The sequence below is a fragment of the Takifugu rubripes genome, chromosome 21, assembly GCF_901000725.2.
Source record: "Takifugu rubripes chromosome 21, fTakRub1.2, whole genome shotgun sequence".
NCBI classification, from domain to species: Eukaryota; Metazoa; Chordata; class Actinopteri; order Tetraodontiformes; family Tetraodontidae; genus Takifugu; species Takifugu rubripes.
In genome coordinates, this window is record NC_042305.1 from 6,597,253 (window position 1) to 6,618,746 (window position 21,494).

General features: G+C 42.0%; 2 protein-coding genes and 1 long non-coding RNA gene across 3 annotated transcripts; 2 read left to right on the top strand and 1 right to left on the bottom strand.

Annotated features, from left to right (window-relative positions):
- Positions 1-6,222: 6,222 nt before the first annotated feature.
- LOC101069102 (actin, cytoplasmic 3) lies at positions 6,223-10,079 on the top strand. Its single transcript, XM_029829167.1, has 9 exons — positions 6,223-6,365; positions 6,974-7,098; positions 7,282-7,410; positions 7,654-7,764; positions 7,862-7,946; positions 8,749-8,910; positions 8,984-9,175; positions 9,265-9,446; positions 9,641-10,079. Exons 2-9 carry the CDS (start codon positions 6,976-6,978, stop codon positions 9,782-9,784), a joined length of 1,128 nt encoding a protein of 375 aa, XP_029685027.1. The 5' UTR covers positions 6,223-6,365; positions 6,974-6,975; the 3' UTR covers positions 9,785-10,079.
- Positions 10,080-12,841: 2,762 nt separating this feature from the next.
- Positions 12,842-13,222, bottom strand: LOC115247478 (uncharacterized). The gene is made up of 3 exons (XR_003886542.1): positions 13,184-13,222; positions 13,069-13,119; positions 12,842-12,949 (listed from the first exon to the last, which is right to left on the bottom strand). It is a non-coding gene; the product is annotated as an uncharacterized lncRNA (long non-coding RNA).
- Positions 13,223-14,331: 1,109 nt separating this feature from the next.
- Positions 14,332-18,885, top strand: LOC101069922 (actin-1-like). Its single transcript, XM_029829170.1, is given in 10 exon segments — positions 14,332-15,630; positions 15,761-15,850; positions 15,853-15,884; positions 16,049-16,177; positions 16,420-16,530; positions 16,622-16,706; positions 18,261-18,273; positions 18,275-18,337; positions 18,339-18,415; positions 18,489-18,885. Coding segments are annotated over 9 exon segments (642 nt in total). The 5' UTR covers positions 14,332-15,630; positions 15,761-15,762; the 3' UTR covers positions 18,533-18,885.
- Positions 18,886-21,494: the final 2,609 nt, after the last annotated feature.

Here is a 21,494-nt window from a genome sequence, read left to right on the forward strand (position 1 = left end):
CGTGTGCGCAAGATGTCAAAACCAGAAACTGATCACATTTTTGTGAGTGAGTTCTGACAATTACTGATAAAAATGTGAATTATTGTATTGAAAAGCGTGGACATACAGTCAGGTTTGATTGGTGCTGGAGGAGGAGGGGGTGGAGGTGGAGGTGGAGATGTGGCACAGGTGTAGACCACCTCCAGGTACCTGGTTTCCTCCTTACATGGATATTCTCCAAACACCCACTCAGTGACAGGAACCTGGCAGGACCTCTTGTTGGCACAGCTGGAGGAAGATAGAACCATGAGAACATGTGGAAGTGACAGTTGGAGACCTCTGGACACAGCCAGCTGTGGAGCTGAATTTCTTCACTCATCTATTGAATTTAAATGTAAAAAATAAAGTTGTATGGAGACCATGGGAGCTACACACGACCACCTGAGGAGGAAACGCTGTCTGAAGATGGAACAAAAAGTATTAGGACACTTCTGGGATTTAAACCTGCTTCTGATTCCTCCAGATGTTTCAGACTGACAGATGAAGATGAAACAAAAGGAGATGTTTTCTTACAGGTCCTCCACCACCATCTCAGCCCAGGGGAAGTTACAAAAGGTGTCAGGTCCATCGTCGGGGTGGGCTTTCCCCTCTCCGCACCTCGTCCCCACACCCACTTTATACAGGATGTGTTCCAGCTTTATTTTACTGCCAACATCTGGAGAAAGAGGAGAGGAGGGGACTCACAAAGAAGAAACTCCTTTCGGGCTTGTGGCAGGAGCACCTTTTAGTTCTAATCTAATAACATCTAACAGAGTTGGTGTTATTGATGATCTAAATCAGCAGAATGGGATGATTTTCAAGAGGAAATGGTGCTGTTTTCATGGCAACTGATGTTTCCTCACCACATGACATCACAGCGGTGTCGTTGTGACAGGCGTAAATGATCTCAGCCTCTGTCAAAACACACACGTCACAGTGTCAACACTGACATCACATCCATGACATCATCCTTGTTGTCTGTGTTAATCTTCATCACTGTCATCATCATAATCATAATCATCATCATCTTCTTCACTCGTCCTTTCACTGTCTTTCTGCTTAGTTTCAGTGCTTCTTTTTCTGATTGCTCTAATTGTGACATCAGCAGCAACAGTGTGGCAGGCAGAAGATGATGAGATCAGAATACAGGACAAGAGAGCGGAGGTGGATAACTAGTGAACACAGTCAAATCGCTCAACAGGAAAGCACTGTTAAAACACAACCACAAGGCCATCACCACTAAAATGCAGCAGCAAAAACCGGAGGCAGAAAAGATTTACTCACCAGCAGGGTGATGTCGGGTCAGACACCAAAGTGCAGCCAGAACTGAAACAGCATTAATATTTTAATCTTCAAGAACATTCTGATTCAGAAACACAAGTCTGACATTTGTTTGGAACAAAGCCGACACACACCGCTCCAACCCAAAGACTCATTACAGCATAGGTACTCACAGCTGACGGCGAGCAGCCTCCGTGGAACCATGTTGCCGTCTCCCCCACCTGCAGACGCTCTGAGGGTCGTCGCAGCATCTGCACCTATTTATGCATCCATGTTGTCAGCAGACATGTTGACGCCTGTCCCGCCGGGTGTCGGCACGCAGGGCCTCCTGACCCACATGTGATAAACATGTAAAAATCCCACAGAGACCCAGGAACCTATAAACAGGGTGTTTTTAAATCCCAGCTGCTCCTTCCTTTCCTCCACATCCTCATTAAGGAACATCTGGATGTGCTGAAGAGCAAGAATGAGCACATTCACCAGAGGTCGAGGTTGTCAACAGCCTGCCTGATGCCTGACGTTTACCTTTGTGACTGTACGGATACGCGAGCTCCACATCGCCTTCTGCTGGCCAACTGCAGAAAGACAACAAGCTCCGCCTTTGCAAAGTCTTTAAAACACAGAAACCTTTTCAAAACTAGTTTGTGACAAGGAGCCCATGTGTTGGTCTTTGGATCAGTTAGGTTTCATCACATCTGATTATTCATGAAAGTCGTTAAACCGTCAATGACTTATGACTCGTGTGGCTGTCGGTCAGATCAAGCTGCAGGAGTCCAGCTGGGTTCTCTTCAGTAGGAACAAGCTCCAGGAGTACCCTTAGAGCCAGCCATTTGATAAAGTCACAGAACATCTTTAAAATCAAAGTTTAATCAGGTTCAATCATTTTTATACCAGTTTTTAATATTCCTAAAGGCTGGAAAAAATACAACAGAAAAAAGAATGTTTGAAATAATTAAAGATTTTTGCCCTCCAGCTGAAGACAAATGTCCCAACATGCATTTGGGGTGTGTTGATGAAGTCCAGGTGGTGTCTGAAACTCATAAATTCCACAAGAGCAGCAGAAACCAACCTCTTCATAGAGGCCACAGCGTTTAATGAGTGATGGCTGCCAGAGTCCCTCAGGAGGACCAACATGTGTACAGGTCACCTTTGATGTTTTAGAATCGTCATCAAAAATCAAGCAGAGGACACGGATCTTATGGTGCCACTCAACCCACTATCAAAAACACACTTTCTGAGGCTTTTGCTTCCAGTTTAGCCTAGTCTAGTCTAGTTCAGTTTCCTCATGTTTCCTCTCTTCATGTCCTGTGCATCAACATCTCAGCTCTCCTTTGGTGTCTCACCTGTCCATCAGCGTCTCACCTGTCTAAGATGATTTACAAATGGAGATACTCATCTGAAAGTGTGATGACAGCAGATAAACAATGGTTTTTATGTGCACAAGGTGGCGTTACCAGCAGGCTGTTACCAGCAGCATTCCAGATGTGTGAGACCCTCAACAATGCTGCATTTTCTTGCTGGTGGAGTTACAGAAACTGATCTATGTGCTGTAAAGAGCCAGCTGGGTGGGAAGACTCTTCAGTTGTGTAGTCTCCCAGATGCAAGTCTCCTTCTGGCTGCTCAAAGGTGACCATCACCTTCCCACGGTTTCAGACAGCAGACAATAATCCTGCCATTTAAAGCTCTTCAAACCTCCTCTTGACCTACATTTTGATTTACTTAGAAAAAGCTGATACTCTGTTGAGGATTAATATTCTCTAAGATTCTGCTGCTTTGCTGTGTTCTGTAGAACTGGAGGGGCTCAGTATCTCAGGATCATTTTTGTTGAGGATGAGCTGAGGTGTCCACTGTCAGAGACCAGACGAGAACCCAAGAGCGACAACAGAGTTCGGTTGAACACAGTTTTATTTCCAGGAACAGAAGGCAGACAGAATTTACCGGGGAGCAGGCTGGATCGAATTGTCAGGGACAGGCAGGGTCAGGGACAGGCAGGGTCAAGGGCAGGAGTGCAGGAAAACGCTGGAGACTCATGAGAATCACAGAGGACAAGCTGGCAGGGAGGCAGTGTAACTCCGGGAACTAAAAAGGGGGCTCTTTACGGTGCTGATTCGCCACAGGTGCGTGGGGCAAACTCGGACTAGGGCGGGGTTGCCCGCAGTTGTGACAGTCCACATTCATGAGGATGGAACTGAACCAATGTCTAGTCTGATTCCTTCGCTCTGTCTGAGATATGAAGATCTTGTCTGAGTTCAGTGTCAGTATGTTTACATTGTTTACAGGAACCAGCAGGTGGCGCCTTCCTATGCATTCACACGTTATTTGGTGGTTGTACATGGATGAGTGTAATATCAAGATTTCAGAGGACACTCCTCAGTGTCCCCGAACAGGCCTGAACCAGCCAGGTATGCAGGAGGATCAGATTGTTCTCTGCTCAAATGCCTCATCTGAAATGTACAAAACGTTTCTTTTCTGACCTGATTGAGGAGCCCGCCTGTTCTGTGTTACATAGAGGCCGCATTTCAGCTGAGCTAAAGTTGCCATTAACAAACTCAAAAGGAATCTGTTGCATTCTAGAGCCCAAAGACAGCAAGGATAAATGAAACAGTACACCATGAAGAATAAAGATGAAAAGAAGAATGAACACATCAAACTTCAAGAATGAGTGATGGCAGCTTGAATTGGAGTCTTTTGGATCCGAATCTGTAAATAGGAAATGTGGTTCTTCAGGTGCAGCTTGTGTAAAGCAGAAGCACATGATTCGAGCTGAAGTTGAGTCCATATAAGGACAGAAGCCAAAGCTGCCTCCATCAGAACAGGAAGTCCCAACAGAATCCTCTTTTATTCTCCTTTAGAAAGGAATGATGATTCTGTGCCTGTAAAGGAACATTCCAAAATTTGAGTATTATTGGAATTAAAGTGCATTATCATAAGTGGACACAAGACTAACACCTGTTTGAACCGAAGCATCAAGGAGGGCCAAACCAGTTTAGGAACCAGTATGGTTTACACACTTTTTTGTCCACCATGGCAAAAATCAACCAATCCCAGTGCTCTTGCTCTTGGGCACCATCATCCACTTAGCATGTAAACTGGTTTTTCACCATGTCTTAAATGTGTGGAAATATGTTAAATGCGATTTAGGCAACCATACTGGACCATATGGGTGGGTTCCTGTGTTGACAAACCAACATTTACAACAAGTCTGCTAGTCTTGTGACATGTATGTAAAGAGATTAAGCTGAGCAGTCTGAACTGGACAAGTGTCAGTGTTAGTCTTTGTGAGTGTCCCGTGGGTGTGAAACACTTTATCATATACTAGAACATCACAAAACTCTTGAAGATGGATGTCTCATTGTTGGCAAGTTGTTAACTATTCTTCAGTTTGACTACAAACCATCACTGAATGTCTACAAGAACCAAATTCTGGACTTTTGTCTCCTAAGAACCTCATATTTTAAATCAAATGTATTTTTTCCTGGAGCAAACAAAGCAGCTTTTCTTTAAGTGTCACTGTCGAGTTGAAGTTTGAGCAAAAGAATAGATTAAAAAAGTTGCTTTACAAATGTTTAACATTGGCCTATTTCTATGATGAGGTTTGGGATCCGGAAGGATTTTCAGAAGATTTCTCAACCGGTTCTCAGCCGTCAGTATCATCAACATTTTGTCAATACATTTTCATTCAGAATCTATAATATTCTTTCAAGGTTTTCAGGATTTTTGTGTAAATATGTGCTCCTCTGCAGGACCAGGTGTGTCAAATGGAGCAATTTAAGCTGCCCTTAAGTCCATACAAGGACATTTGGGACAGGAGGCAGGGCCTCAGCAGACCACCCTGTGCCACTAAAGCCTGCCTCATCCAAAAAAAAATAAAAGCATGTTAGATCGAACCAGTTAGGACTTTAAAAGACTTCCAGGGTTGTCAGTACAGTGAAGAAGAATTCAGGGTGGTTGGGTGAAGAGACGTGTCTGTGCAAGTTTGGGGTGTGGACACATAGACAGCAGCACCGCGATACAAAACTAACATGAAGCTGTAGCAGCCCACCATTGAGGATAAATGGAAAAAGATCAGATAATACAAAGGAAAAAAATATATATAAAAGCCACATTTAGCCACAACCAGGAATTGGACTTGAATAGTTGGCGGAATTGAAAAGTCTTTGAGTACTTCATCATGTCTGTGGGCTCTGAAGGTGAATTTCACCTGAGTGCAAACATGATGATCAAAGCCTGAAGCCAGAAATCCTGTTCTTTGAACTTAAGTCTCAAAATCATTTTATTATTTTTACATATCTATCATTTTATCACTGTTTACCCAAGAATATTGAATATGTAGGAGGGACATGGCCCACTGCTGCAGCAGAGCCCATCCTTCCCATCAGCTGCTCCTGGCCCCTACCGTCAGCACAACCCGAAACTGTGTGCAATTTCTGCTTATGCACTTTATATCCATTTGTAGATTTCTGAATTTATGTGTTCCTGAAACACCTTGAAAGTTGCATTTATTCCCTACATATGTTTAAGTCTTTTACAATTCTACATATGTGGACACAAGCATGCATGCAGGGGTAAGGCAACACCTCTCACCTTTGGCTTGAGATGTATGACAGTGAAAGCATTCATTCATTTAGTCATTTGCCACTCCTGATCAGTTTTCCCCATTCAAAATACCAAATATTGACATGACTAAAATTTTGATTCACCAATTAAAAGAAAAAAAAACCCTCTAGTTTTAGTTAAAAGTTGTCCAACAGGATGTTTTTGTACGAAAAAGAACCTCACCCTTCCGGTCTGACAAGCCAGTCACAGCCATCTATTAGGCCTCTCCCCTGAAAGGAACATTCAGCAGCCAATCAGATCAGGAGCCGGGAGAACCTGAGGCACGCTGCCCACCTGGACCAATGAGGGCAGCAGCAAAGAGAACCCTACCTTTTATGGGCATCTCCAACATTCCCGCAACTGCACATAAATCTGCCGTGTCTTCAGTGTCGATGCTGCTTTTGCCTCCACCTGCTAAGTAACATCACCTGGAATTTACCTGCAAACACACCTGAGACTCACCTGCACAGGTAAGAACCAGGACCGCACAATGCCCATGTCAGAGGATCTTTGCATTGATTTACATAATTCATATTTATCCCAAATTAGATAAATAAATAACCAATTGTTGCATTAGGTCACCAGTCATACATTTTTTTTAAAGTTTTTTTTAATCCATACAAATGTCATGTCTTTATTTACATGTTGTTAGGTTGACTATATGGTGACATAGAAGATGACTCCTTTAATATCTTGCATAAAATTGGCAGAGGCTGTTAAATTGTGACATTTAAGAGGAACTGTGTAATCTGCTGGGCTGAAGTTGGCTAACAGGAAGGTTTTGTTCTCTGAAATGTCTTAAAGCAACCAGGTCTTGAACACACCTTTAACAGGTTTGACAACTCAAAGTACGCTGACACTGGTGTTTCTGCTAGATTTAAAATATGCAGGAACTAGTTACAGTTGAGATATTCTTCACTTTTTATTTTTTTTCTACAAATTGCATAATGTTTTCTGCTGCTGTGGCATCAATCTGATGTTGCATATGGCTATGTCCAAATGGTTTTCATTTTTTAAAAATGTAATGAACAAGACAAAATCATAATTGGAAGCCTAAACTTGATGACTAAACTTTCAGAAATGGAAGATGAAGTTGCTTCCCTCGTTGTTGACAACGGCTCTGGCATGTGCAAGGCTGGTTTTGCAGGTGATGATGCTCCTCGAGCTGTGTTCCCATCAATTGTGGGTCGCCCCAGACACCAGGTACTCAGTGCAACATCTCATATGCTCAGATTTGACAAATCACATGTTCAACTGTTGTTGATAAAGCTAAAATTGCTGCGTTGTCATTTAAAAGAAGTTTAAAACTTGAACCGATTAATTGGATAATGGGTGATTTAATTTCTTTAAAATTGGGTAAAGTTCTAAATGGTTTTTGTCTGTCAGGGTGTGATGGTTGGAATGGGACAGAAGGACAGCTATGTTGGAGATGAAGCTCAGAGTAAGAGAGGCATCCTGACACTGAAGTATCCTATCGAGCACGGCATTGTCACCAACTGGGATGACATGGAGAAGGTGAGAACCTTTTTAAAATTCAGGTAGACAACCGCAACTAAGAGTTAAAATTGTGGTGTGGTGGTCTGGCTTCATGACGGTCAGTTCTTTTGACTTTGTGATTGACTAAATTCAGTTTAGTCTCTGTAACCCCTGTAAGTGGTGGGTTGACCTTGTGTAAAGACGGTACCACAACTACATAGTTTAAAGATCAGTGATGGCAGCAATGACCAGACTTTAATGATGGCTGATCTGGTTCAACAGATCTGGCATCACACCTTCTATAACGAGCTCCGTGTTGCTCCAGAGGAGCATCCAGTCCTGCTAACTGAGGCACCTTTGAACCCCAAGGCTAACAGAGAGAAGATGACACAGGTGTGTTCCCTGACACCCCTGTACAGTTGTAAAATGGCTCCTACAGATCCACTTCAATAGTTTTTTTTTTCTAGTGACTAATGTTTTTCTCTTTCAGATCATGTTTGAGACCTTCAACACTCCTGCCATGTATGTGGCCATCCAGGCTGTGTTGTCACTGTATGCCTCTGGTCGTACCACAGGTGGGAACTCCAAGTTGCACCTCTATGGGATGCCATATGTAAAAAAAAATGTTGCTTACAACTAATTTTCTCAAATTCAACTAAATTTGACAAAGTCTAAAAGTAAATGTTACATACAAATATTCTCGTTAATTGTAAACAATTGATAAATACTCAGAGTGGCACAGTGTACACAATTTAATTATCCAAACTTAATGTTCAACAGCAAGGCCGATATGCAACCTGCTATATATTGTTACTGAATGTGTTTAATAACAATTTGAGATACATGAAGCAAACGTTTTTAGTTGCGACAGTGATGAGTTACTGCCCATGTGCAGAACCAGACAGTGCACTGGAGCTGGCGGCCATGTTGTCCAGCGATTCAGTCGGGTGTTGGCGGCATGGTGCTGTTTTTGTTTTAACTTGAGTTTTTAACATTTAGATTTATATACATTTAGATTTGTTCATCATATTTGTATATTAAAGTTTAGTTTAATTTTTAGATTTAAATTTAATCTTTTACTTTTAGACTTTGTCATATTGAATGATGGAATGAGTTGTGACATTTTTGCATTCAGCGCCCCATACATCTGGATACATGTGTGCATGCTTTCAAAAATTAGTACTGTCCAAAACAAACTATAAACACAAAGGTCTTTAGTTCCCTGCTAACCTCCCAATAAAGATGAGAAAGTCTCACGTCAATAAATTAAATGGCATATAGAAATGCATTTTTCTATTATTTTAGACATTCTTGATAGACTAAAATGTGTTGAGATGCCATTTTTTTTCAGGTTAGGTAAATTTTATTAATTTCCAGGAATTGTGATGGACTCTGGCGATGGTGTGACCCATACTGTGCCCATCTATGAGGGATACGCTCTTCCACATGCCATCCTCCGTCTAGACCTGGCAGGCAGAGACCTGACGGACTATCTGATGAAGATCCTTACAGAGAGAGGCTACAGCTTCACCACCACTGGTACATTTACTTTCTTTAGCTGGGTTCTAAAAGTAAATTTCAATCTCTAATACATTTCAATTCTGGCCTCCAGCTGAGCGTGAGATTGTGCGTGACATCAAGGAGAAGCTCTGCTATGTTGCTTTGGACTTTGAACAGGAGATGGCAACAGCATCTTCCTCTTCCTCCTTGGAAAAGAGCTATGAGCTTCCTGATGGACAGGTCATAACTATTGGGAATGAGAGGTTTCGCTGCCCCGAGGCACTCTTCCAGCCATCTTTCCTTGGTGGGTAAAACTGAGAAATCCAAACTTCTAGTGTAGTTTCTGTCTTTTAGTCCTTCTCAGAATTAAATGTTAAACTGTTCTTTGTTCAGGAATGGAATCCTCTGGCATCCATGAGACTACCTACAACAGCATCATGAAGTGTGATGTTGACATCCGTAAAGACCTGTATGCCAACACTGTCCTCTCTGGTGGCACCACCATGTACCCAGGAATCGCTGACCGTATGCAAAAGGAGATCACTGCCTTGGCCCCTTCCACCATGAAAATAAAGGTACAGCTTTTATGCACCCGAGTTCAAAATGTTCTCCATCAGAACCTGGTCATCTGGCCATATTTCAGAGTTAGATGCCTGAAAGAAATTTTCCTTCAATTAAGATTTCTTTGGCTTTATTTTAAAGATCAATTGTGCCAGGACGTTGTCCATACATTTATGCTGTGGTCTTATTATCCTCTCCTCACCTTCAGATCATCGCTCCACCAGAAAGGAAGTACTCTGTCTGGATCGGGGGCTCTATTCTGGCCTCCTTGTCCACCTTCCAGCAGATGTGGATCAGCAAGCAGGAATATGATGAGTCTGGCCCCTCCATTGTGCACCGCAAATGCTTCTAGAAAGCTTCCCTGCTGTTCCAGTGCAGAAATGGATCCTCCTGATTTTGGTTTCTACTGGGAGTGTCTGAATTCTAAAAGTGCCACATACACGATGACCTACAGTATTGTTTACATTTTAATCACTCTGTCTGGATTTTCAGCAATTCTGACATCTGTCTACATGTTCATCATTCTGCTTTTTCTAAATGGTAATCATTCAATACCACTCCTTTCCACACGGTAAAATACATAGTATTCAATTCACTCTTCTGTGTACAAGGAGTGTTTAATAAAAGACACATCTTTGTTTACGGTTTGTCTGGACATGTTTGTGTTCCCTATTTAATGTTGTCAATCACATGTTAATTTTAGTGACGTATTGAATGTAAAATTGGCAATGATGTTCTGACCGGGTATACTGTGCACTAGCTAGGCTGACCAGTGAACAAGGGAGGGATTTTCAGAAAGTGTTTGACAGCTTCCCAGCTTCAGTCACCTGGTAGTTGGTTGCTCCACCCCAAATTATGTGGGTCATTGAAACTTTCCCTGACATTGTGGGGATAGTTAGTGGCCATGTGTGAATGGCCTCTTCTCCTCCTGGGGATAATTTTCACTACAGGTGAGACTGGACTGCATACACTGCCATGCCATATGTTGAAGAGCTTTTTAAGAAGCTCAGGAGGATTATCGATAAACAAATCATCCCAGTGCACTTCAAGCCCTCCAACACCATGAGGCAGAAGTTTGTCCACCCAAATTTGTGTGTGCAGTCCAGTGCAGCGAGGAATGCCCAGACCTGTACATTGGGGTGACAAAACAACCGCTTCACAAGCGCAAGCCAACTCTCAGGCCAGGACTCAGCAGTTCATCTGCATCTGAAGGACAATGGACAATCACCTGTACAGTGATGTACAGGTTTTGGCCAGGGATGATAGATAGTTCAAGAAAGGAGAGAAAGAAGCCATCTATGTCAAACTCATGAAAAAGAGGTGGGGGTCTGAGAGATCACCTCTTACCTGTTTATAATACAGTTTTGAAAAACATCCCCAGGAAAAGAAGAGGCCATTCATATGTGGCCACTAGTGTCAGGGGAACTTTCAGCGACCTGCATAATTTGGGGTGGAGCAACCTACAACCAGGTGACAGAAGCTCCAAATGGCTGCTGAAGAGTACAAGTATCTGGAACTCGCCAACAGTCAGTTAGAACTGATCCTCTTGGATGAGAGGAGAAACATCTTCATTGAACTCACAACAGGCCAGTTTGCCATATGACACTCAAGATCCAGCAATTGAATTGCAAAAGAATTGCAAGTACTGAAGAGCCACTTCAAAAAAGCCCAAATACCAGCTAATGAGATAAAGACCCCACTGGCTGAGCTCCATTTTTTTGTTACAAAAGAAGCTCAAAATTTGTTTGGCTTCAGTAGACAAGTCAGGTCAACCCAACAGGTTCAATCTATAGTTATAATAGCTTGGCATTTTGTCTGTATTTCCTAGCAACTTATGCTGATGATGTCCATAGTCAAAACCCTTGACAAAAAGATTAGTTTCTACTTCCAAAGATGGCTGGGTCTGCCTTGTACTCATTCCAGTGAGGTGCTGTGGGAGCTGTGGATGCAAGATCTGTGATGCTAGTTGTGGTGACAAATCCCAAGACACCGGAAGTAAGGGATGTTGTTAAGTTGAAGAAGGAGTTCTATGTTGGCCAATGGAAACCCCCAAACAGTTGATAGGTACTGGCAGGCAAAGCAAGCTGCAGTCTGGGCTGTCCTGGAAGCAAAAACTTGAGTCTAGTAAGAGTTAGTGCGGGTAAGGAGCTTCTGACATCAACTGGGAATATTGACGGACGGATGGTGGAAGGAATACTTTGAGGATCTCCACAATCCCACTGCTATGCCTTCCATTTAGGAAGCAGAGGGTGGGGACTCTTAGGTGGATTCCATCATCACCCAAGCCAAAGTTTCAGAGGTAGTTAATGAGCTTCTTGGTGGCAAGGCATCAGGACTGAGATGAGATCCACCATGAGTACTTCAAGACTCTGGATGTTGTGGGACTATTTTGGATGCCTCGGCAGCATCACGTGGCAGTTGGATGATACTTCTTAATAAAACTATAGGTGGATAAGTGGAGAGGAGGATTAGGCTGATAGTTGAAGCCTGGATTCCGACCGAATGCGGTCTTTGTCCCAGTTGTGGAACACAGGACCAGCTTGGTACTCTCTACAGGGTGCTCGATGGTTCATGGGAGTTTGGCCAACAAGTCAACATGTGCTTTGTAGACCTGGAAAAAGCATTCAACTGTGTCCCTCGGGGTATACTGTTGGGGGTTCTCCATGACTATGGGGTCTGTGGTCCTCTGTTCAGGGCTGTTCGGCCTCTGTACTACCAGAACAGGAGCTTTGTTCACATTGCCAGTAATAAGTTGCATTGCTGGTAATAAGACATTCTGGTGCATGTTGGAGTTCGGAGTTCGGTTCCTCGCTGGTTTTGTTCATGGATTTTATGGACAGAAGTTTGAGGTGTAGGCAGGGGTCAGATGGAGTCTGGTTTGGGAGGATTTCATCCCTGCTTTTTGCAGATAATGTTGTCCTATTGGCTTCATCAAGCCAGGACCTTCAGCATGTACCGGTTTGCATGTTTGAATGTGAAGCGGCTGCGATCAGGATCAGCACCTCCAAATCCACAGCCATCCTTCTAGGCCGGAAAAGGGTTAATGCCCTCTCAAAGTTGGTGGAGAGGCCGTGCCTCATAAAAGAACAGGAGTTTTGGGTCTTCTTCACAAGTGTTATTTTGATCACTGTGGTTTCACATTCCTTAATATTATCAGACACCATGACTGGGGCCCTTGTTAGGCGGCTGTAACCAAGTCCCTGGTCAAGAAATTGTATTAAACTGGAAATGAAAAAAAACCCAATACTGTAATGTGAAGTGGATCCAGAGATATGTACAGTGGTGTATATGACCTTTCTAATTCCAGCTTATTGCCAAAGTGGAGTCAGATCAAAGTGACTGGCAGTGCGTCTAAGTGGTGTTGACTCATCTGAAATGAAAGTGTATATATGTTGGTCAGTTTATTTATGGTGGACTTCTTAAACATGGTCTTTCCAAAAGATGAATCTAGGCTCTCAAGTTATAAAATTTCAAAAAAACTTGCATGCAGGTGGTGGCAGCAGCTAAAGCTACTGACCTGAAAAAGACACAAAAACACAAGATCAGTCACATGATGGTCATGAATGTTGGCTCCAATCTAGGAACTATGATTTGATTGGCAATCTTAAATATGTGCATAACTATTATGTTACATACAGGGCTTCCACACTGCCCTGGGCAGTTTTCTTGATGTTGGACAGGATCCATCTGGAGGGAAAGACCAAACAATGTACAACTGTGTAAATAATGTGGTATAGTGAAGAGGTCTTACCATTGATATTCTTGAAGAGTCAAACTGCAGACATTTCTGATCTGCTCTGGTCTAGGGAACCTAAAGAGGAAAGAGTTTTGTGAGACAGTAGCAGAACAAAGCAGAAATACATTGAATCGGCAGCACCTGCCAATGAAAAAAACAAAACAAACAAAAAAAACAAACAGGCAGTGCTACAATCGGACCACCAGAAAGGGGAGAATAAGGAGAAGACACAAAATATATAATTTGTAAACATTTTTCAACACCCCTAATTTATGTAAAAATAGTTCAGTCCACCTGCATGACATGCAAAGAGCCAACTTTTCACAGCCAGAAAGTGGGACAACTTCAGGAATGCCAACCACCAAAAATAGGAAGATGATGAAGAAGACAGCAAGTGGAGGTGGAGACCACAGGATGCGTCAAAAGTTGGCAATCCCAAAAGAAAAGAAACCCGGCGAAAAGAATGGGTTTTTTAATGGCTTGTGAGGTGGAAAGTTTCTTTGTACATATAGCTTTATAATCAAGCTCACTTTTTCCTCATATTAGCTTATAATATCTGAAGAAAACTCTGTATTTATATATTCCACTGTTGTTTTAGTTAAATAATTAATGCAGGCAAGCTTTTATCATCTGCTCTGCCCATATTCAAATGCATCTAAAGGTATAGAAGCAACAGGCAGGAAAGTTTTTATTTCTCCACTGAATCTCATTGCATTTATTTTTAGTTTAAGATGTTGTTTTTCATTTTACATATGTATAAGTTGACAAAAAATATTATTAAAATGCACAATTTTATGTATAAGGGTATAAAAATGTTCCACCAGCCAAACTGCTACGTGGAGGAGCGAGTTCTCTTCTTGGGGCCCAAAATGTCTTGCAGCGCCCCCTGGCGACAATTATTGAACCCTGCTGTTATAATGGTTATTTTATCCCACCATGTAAACATTTATCAAAGAGATACATTTATCCTACCATTCACAGCCAATAGATGGCAGTGTGGACGAAACATTTAAGCAGTAAAAGCAAAGATGGACAAAATATTTGCAGAATATCTTTCAAACAGTTAGAGTGAGATTTGATGATTGCATCATAATGATTTCAGATTGACCAAAACTGTCCACAGAATTCCATCTCAAACTCCTGTTGGGAGATCAATGATTGTTCTGACATCAGCTTCATGGTTACACTTTATAGCCTTCCATATACAGACAAATTTACACACACACACATCTCTTCCTTTCTATTTCTTGGGTAAGTGAAAGTAGTTATTGTGTTTTATATTTCAGCCGCCCCACTGTTCATTTTTACTTTCTATATTAAAAGTTCAAATTGAAGACATCAAAATTGAAACAACACATGGTATCATATAGTTAACAAAAGTGTTACACAAAACAACCAACCAATTAAACTTTGCACATTCTTTGCATTCGAGCTTCTTTAGGTTGTCACCTTGGTTTTCAAATAACAAGTGTGCCTTTTCACCATACAATTGATGTCATTTCTTTGCATTCTTAAAGCGTTTGAAAATGTCACTTGTGCTGTGCAGGAGTAGAGTTGCTACAAAATTGAGTTCACCACTATTATAATTCATTTTATTGCAAGAACCACTCAGAGAAACACCATCCCTTTAAGATAATAAGGTCAGCCCAGGAGATTTAAGAACTTCAAATTTCTGGTTAAGTTCAGTTGCAAAAAACATCACTGAGAAAAACCTCATCAGTCTCAGTAAACACCGCAAGAAATGTCTTATGACAGTTACATACACCTTAAATGTATCGTTATCATTCTGATAAAAGAGAACACTTGGACCCTTTTGGTCTCATCAAAAAATTCCAGTCATTCCAGCCTAAAGCACTTTAAGACCTACTTCTTACAGAACAGACCAAACATGATTTTCCCAAGAACAGGTCTGACGAAAAGAAATGTCCTCAGCCTCCATAGGCCATCAAGAGTTTTGGTTGACGCTGCATTCATCTCTACCTGCTGAAAAACCAGGATTGGACCTGCAAACATACGAGAGACTCACTTGCACAAGTAAGAACCAGGACTGCACAAATTATATTTTACGCTCATAAAAAAAAATTTCACGGAAGAAAATGCTTTAGATCCTCTGATCTGATACTAATTAAATGCCACATTTTACGCAAAGGCGTTGTTAAAGCACTGATGTGGGTGTGTCGGTCGGGGTTCAGGTTTCCGGGTTGTTTGGTTTGTCCTGCAGGAGGCGTGGAGGAGTCATTGGCAACAGCTGGCGCTGCAGGCAGGCGCACCTGTCGGCAATTTCCATCAGGCCACCGATATAAGGAGAGAGCGCCTGCCTATCAGCGTCGGAGTGTTTTGCGGTCTTGCGTTTGGTATCTTCCCTGCATGTTTCAGGTCTCCACGCCGTCCAGCTGGGCTAGTGAACGTGCAGAACCCCGCTCCCGTGTTGGCTCCACGCTGGAGCTGGACTGCCGTTTTGAGTTGGTTTAATAAAACCTATTTCTGACTTTTTATCACTGCGTTCTTGCCTGCTTTTGGGTCCTGTAAAAACCCAATCCTTAACAGCGTCATTGATTAGATGTAAAAACCTGTTGCTTGTTAATCTTTCAGAAATGGACAGTGAACTTGCTTCAATCATTGTTGACAATGTCTCTGGCATTTGTAAGGCTGGTTTTGCTGGTGATGATGCTCCTCAAGCAGTGTTCCATCAATTGTGGGTCACCCCAGACACCAGGTATACTGGTGCAACATCTCATATGTTCACATTTGACAAATCACCTGTTCAACTGTTGCTGAAAAAGCTAAAACTGCTGCTTTATAGCATTTTTATTTAAAATGAGAGGTTTGAACCTGAAACTCATGAAATGGGTAAGGTTCTAAATGTTTTTTGTCCATCAGGGTGTGATAGTTGAAATGGGACAGAAGGACAGCTATGTGGGAGATGAAGCTCGGCGTAAGAGAGGCATCCTGACACTGAAGTATCCCATCGAGCACGGCATTGTCACCAACTGGGATGACATGGAGAAGGTGAGAACCTTTTTAAAATTCAGGTAGACAACCACAACTAATGTGAGACATTAGAGTTAAAATTCTGGCTTCATGACGGTCAGTTCTTTTGACTTTGTGATTGACTAAATTCAGTTTAGTCTCTGTAACCCCTGTAAGTGGTGGGTTGACCTTGTGTAAAGACGGTACCACAACTACATAGTTTAAAGATCAGTGATGGCAGCAATGACCAGACTTTAATGATGGCTGATCTGGTTCAACAGATCTGGCATCACACCTTCTATAACGAGCTCCGTGTTGCTCCAGAGGAGCATCCAGTCCTGCCGACTGAGGCACCTTTGAACTCCGAGGCTAACAGAGAAGATGACACAGGTGTGTTCCCTGACACCCCTATACAGTTGTAAAATGGCTCCTACAGATCCACTTCAATAGTTTTTTCTAGTGACTAACGTTTTTGTCTTTCAGATCATGTTTGAGACCTTCAACACTCCTGCCATGTATGTGGCCATCCAGGCCATGTCGTCACTGCATGCATCTGGTCGTACCACAGGTGAGAAATCTGTAACATCTGCATTAATGTGTGCATGTGTTCTAAAATTTAGTGCTGTCCAAATCAAACCATAAGCCTACTTCCTAACCTCACATTCAATTAAAATGAATGGCTTTTAGAAGTGCAGTAGTCTGTTAGACATCCTTGATAGATTAAAATGTGTTAACACACCATGGCTGTGTCTAAAACCACCCCGTATACCCTAATAGTGGACTCAATAGTTTGTAGGCCGTTATAAAATATGCTGTGTCCGAAACCACACACTCTTTAGAGACTTGGATTGAGTGAACCATGTAGTGCAATTTTAGAAAAAAAAAATCATTTGGACGCTATGGGGCACGTAAGATGATGTCATGGTGTCGCATAATAATTATAAACCCGGTCGTAAAAGTGGCCAGGTCCAGTTAATTATTTTAACCCATCTAAAACATACCCAAACACATTTAGCGGTCGTTTTTTTTATTTTTTTTTAATTTGTTTTGGAAATGCAATATTTTACCCTATAATTAACTTTATATAATAAAATAAAATTGTCAATAATAAAAAAAAAAACCTATTACCTAAAATAATTAGTGTCCAGTGACATTTTCAGGCCAAAATGTGATAGTTCATTCTCGAGTCATATTCCACTGTAGTGAAAACATTTAACAAAGCAATTTTTCATATAGAAATGGCTCCAGAGCCACTTTTCATCTTTTGTAAATATTCTTTTACTGAGATCCCGTTGTCTGGTGAGGAACAGATGATTCTGAAAAACAATTTTGGCTCAAAGATCCAAATGTCAATCTGTGAGGGGGGCAGTGATGGTTGATTGTTTGATTGTAATGCATACTGACCGCCGACCCCGCTGACCCACTCAACTTGACTCTACCGGCAGCATAATTTACTTAATATAATGTATTTCTGTATGTATTCTTTGATCAATGCCTATTCTCTCCTCTACCTCTCCTCTCCTACCTGTTCTATCCTCTACCTGTCCTCCCCCTTTCTCCCCTCTCTACCCAGCCGGCCATCAGCAGGAGGGTCCCCCTACATGAGCCTGGTCCTGCTCAAGGTTTCTTCCTGTTAAAGGGGAGTTTTTCCTTGCCACTGTTGCTTGTCTGGGGTTAGGCCCTGGGATTCTGGAAAGCGCCTTGAAACAATTTTGATTGTAAAAGACGCTATATAAATAAAAATTGATTGAATATTTGAAGGTATATAATATTTGAATATCATATTGCACCCCTATTGAAAAGTAGGGGTGCAATATGATCACATGAGCCATTTTTGACCAAAAACTAGTTTAAATGTTGGAAGGATTTGAGAATACACCATGTCATGGTGCGAAAATGTCAGTGAAATTTAATTATTTTTTAAATACTTATTTATTTATGTATAATGTTAGGGGGAAATAATACATTAACAAACTACCACTAAATGTTTTTTTTGATTTTTTTTAATGGGTTAAAATAATTAAATGGATTTGGCCACTTTTGCCTGGGACCATATTTATTATGCGAAGCTATGATTCGGACACAGTGCTTGATACACAAAGATAATTGTATTCATTTCCAGGTATTATGATGGACTGATTATTGTGTGACCTATTCTGTGCCCATCCATGAGGGACATGCTGCTCTTGATGCCACCATGCCTGGACTTGGCAGGCAGAGACCTGACGGACTATCTGAAGATCCTTACAGAGAGAGGCTACAGCTTCACCACCACTGGTACATTTGCTTTCTTTGGCTGGGTTCTTAAAGAAAATTACCATCATTAATGCACTTCAATTCTGACCTCCAGCTGAGCGTGAGATTGATGTCAAAAGCGGCTTCCTCTTCCAGTGAACGAGGATTGTTTCCCGGCACCTTCGGACCATGACGGCCTCTTGCTGTTTCTATCTACGGCAACCACATGTATAGAGTACCCAGCCTTCTTGGAGGGCAAAGGGGGGAATCCATTGTTTTACTGGGGGACATAATGCCTATGCGGTCAATGTCATTGATGCCTGAAGGGGTGTGATTGGGAGGAATGGCCTCCCTGATCTGAACCTGACTGGTTTTTTTTGTTTTTTTTACACATCTGTGCTAGTCAGGATTTGTCAATCAAATAATCTTTATTTATATAGCATTTGTTACAATCAAAATTGTTTCTAGGTGCTTTACAGAATCCCAGGGCCTGACCCTCAACAAGCAACAGTGGCAAGGTAAAACTCCCCTTTAACAGGAAGAAACCTTGAGCAGGACCAGGCTCATATAGGGGGACCCTCCTGCTGATGGCCAGCTGGGTAGAGAGAGGAGAAGGGGGAGGACAGGTAGAGGAAAGAATAGGTAGAACATAGAAACACATTATATTAATTAAAATAAGATGCCGGTAGAGTTGGGTTGAGTGGGTCAGTGGGGTCGGAGGTAAATAGGTCAGCATAGAGTTATGAAAGTGGCGATACCTGTAAATGAATACAGGTGGGGTGGGGGGGGAGACCATGATCCAGCAGGGTGACAGAGGCCTGTCCGGTGATCATGTTTCTGGACCCTGGCAGCCTCGGCCTATAGCAGCATAACTAAGATGTTAACCTAATAATAAGACGACTCCCTAGGTATGATACTTTGTCTGTCTAGGATAATAACTACAACTACAGAATTAGTGATAAGCTTTTTCAAAGAGGTAGTTTTTAGGTCTAATCTTAAAAGTAGAAATGGTCTCCTGGACAGGGAGCTGGTTCCACAGCAGGGGGGCCTGGTAGCTAAATGCTCGCCCCCCCCCAATTCTACTCCTAGAGATTCTCGGGACCACAAGTAGACCAGCATTCTGAGTGTGGATCGGTCTATTGGGATGATAAGGTGTCACTAGCTCCTCCAGGTAGGATGGAGCTAGGCCTCTGAGGACCTTGTAGATCAGAAGAAGAATTTTAAAAATTATTCTAAATTGAATGGGCAGCCAATGAAGAGACACCAGTACAGGAGTTATGTGATCTCTTTTGTCAATACCTGTCAAAACTCTAGCTGCAGCATTTTGGATCACCTGGAGGAGTTGTTTGGACACCCTGATAATAAAGAATTACAATAGCCCAGCCTGGAAGTAACAAATGCATGGACAAACATTTAACCATCATGCCACGTCAGTAGTTTCATCTTTGCTCATCTTTTCTCAGGTGAAAAAAGGCACTTCTAGAGACTATTTAATGTGTGGGTTGAAGGACAGATTTTGGTCAAAAGTTACCGGTATTCCAAGATTCCTCACAGAGAGACTAGATGCGAAGAAGATTCCATCTAGAGTGATAATGTGATCAAATCTATCCCTGAGAGGTTCAGCACCAAACACCATGACAAATTTGAAGACATCCAAGGGTTAGGGTTTAAGGCGGGTCTGAAGCTTCACTAACTGTTCTGTCTCCTCTGGTTTCATGGATAGATATAGCTGAGTGTCATCAGCATAAGAAGGAAAACTTATTCCGTGCTGCTGAATAATGTTTCTAAGGGAAGCATGTACAAGGTGAAAAGGATTGGTCCAAATACAGAACCTTGTGGAACTCCATGGCTAACCCTACTGTATGAAGAGGGGATGCCGTGGACATGAGCAAACTGGTATCTATCTGATAAATATGAGCTAAACCAGTTTAGTGCTGTCCCTTTAATGCCAATCATATGTTCCAGTCTCTGTAACAGGGTGCTGTGATCAACTGTATCAAAAGCAGCACTGAGGTCCAGCAGAACCAGCATAGAAACCAGTCCATAATTTTAAGCTATAAGAAGATCATTAGTAACTTTAATAATTGCTTTTTCTGTGCTGTGGTGAGCTCTAAGCCTGACTGAAACATCTCAAACAGGCAGTTTCTCTGTAGGTGCTCTAGTAACTGAGTCACCCCCACCTTCTCAAGAATTTTAGAGATAAAAGGAATTATGAATATTGGCCTATAATTTGCTAATACATCAAAATCCAGTGATGGTTTTTTAAGCAATGGCTTAATCACTGCCACCATGTAGGACCGGGGTACATAACCTTTCACTAAAGAACAATTAATCTTGTCCTGGATAGAACTGCCTATCATTGGTAAAACATCCTTCAACAGGTGTGTTGGGATGGGATCTAAAAGAGACGTGGTGGACTTGGATTTCTGAATTTGCAAAGACGCCTCAGAAAAGTATATAGAGGTGAAGGAGTTTAAGGGCTCATTGGAGACCCTGTATGTTCCCACAGTCAGCACATCTTAGCTTTTTCACTGATAGCTAACTTTATCAGTGAAGAAGCTCATGAAGTCTTCACCACTAAGGGAAGAAAGGATACGCGGTTTTAAAACACTGTGATTCTTGGTTAATTTGGCCACAGTGCTGAAAAGAAATCTGGGGTTATTCTTGTTTTCTTCAATTAAAGAAGAAAAATAAGTTGTTCTAGCCTTATGGAGGGCCTTTTTGTAAACTGCCAGTCTTTCCAGGCTAAAATGGTAGCTATCTATTTTACAAGAATACCACTTCCCTTCTAGTCTTCGCACTTTCTGCTTGAGAGTCCTAATGTGTGAATTATACCAGGGGGCGCACCTCCTCTGATTTACTATTTTCTTTTTCAGGGGGGCAACAGAATCAAGCGTGATTCTCAGTGAAGTTGCTGCACCTTAAGCAATAGAGTCAACCTCTGCAGGGCTAAGATTATAATGATTGATTCCCGGAGAAGCACTTGGTGGTCCTGGGATTAGCACAGGGATCACTTCCTTAAACTTATCAACAGCATTAGACACCTGCTATAGCAAGATTGTGTTCTGAGTATAGAAGAATCCTTAATCATAAATGTAAAAGTGATCAAAGAATGGTCTGA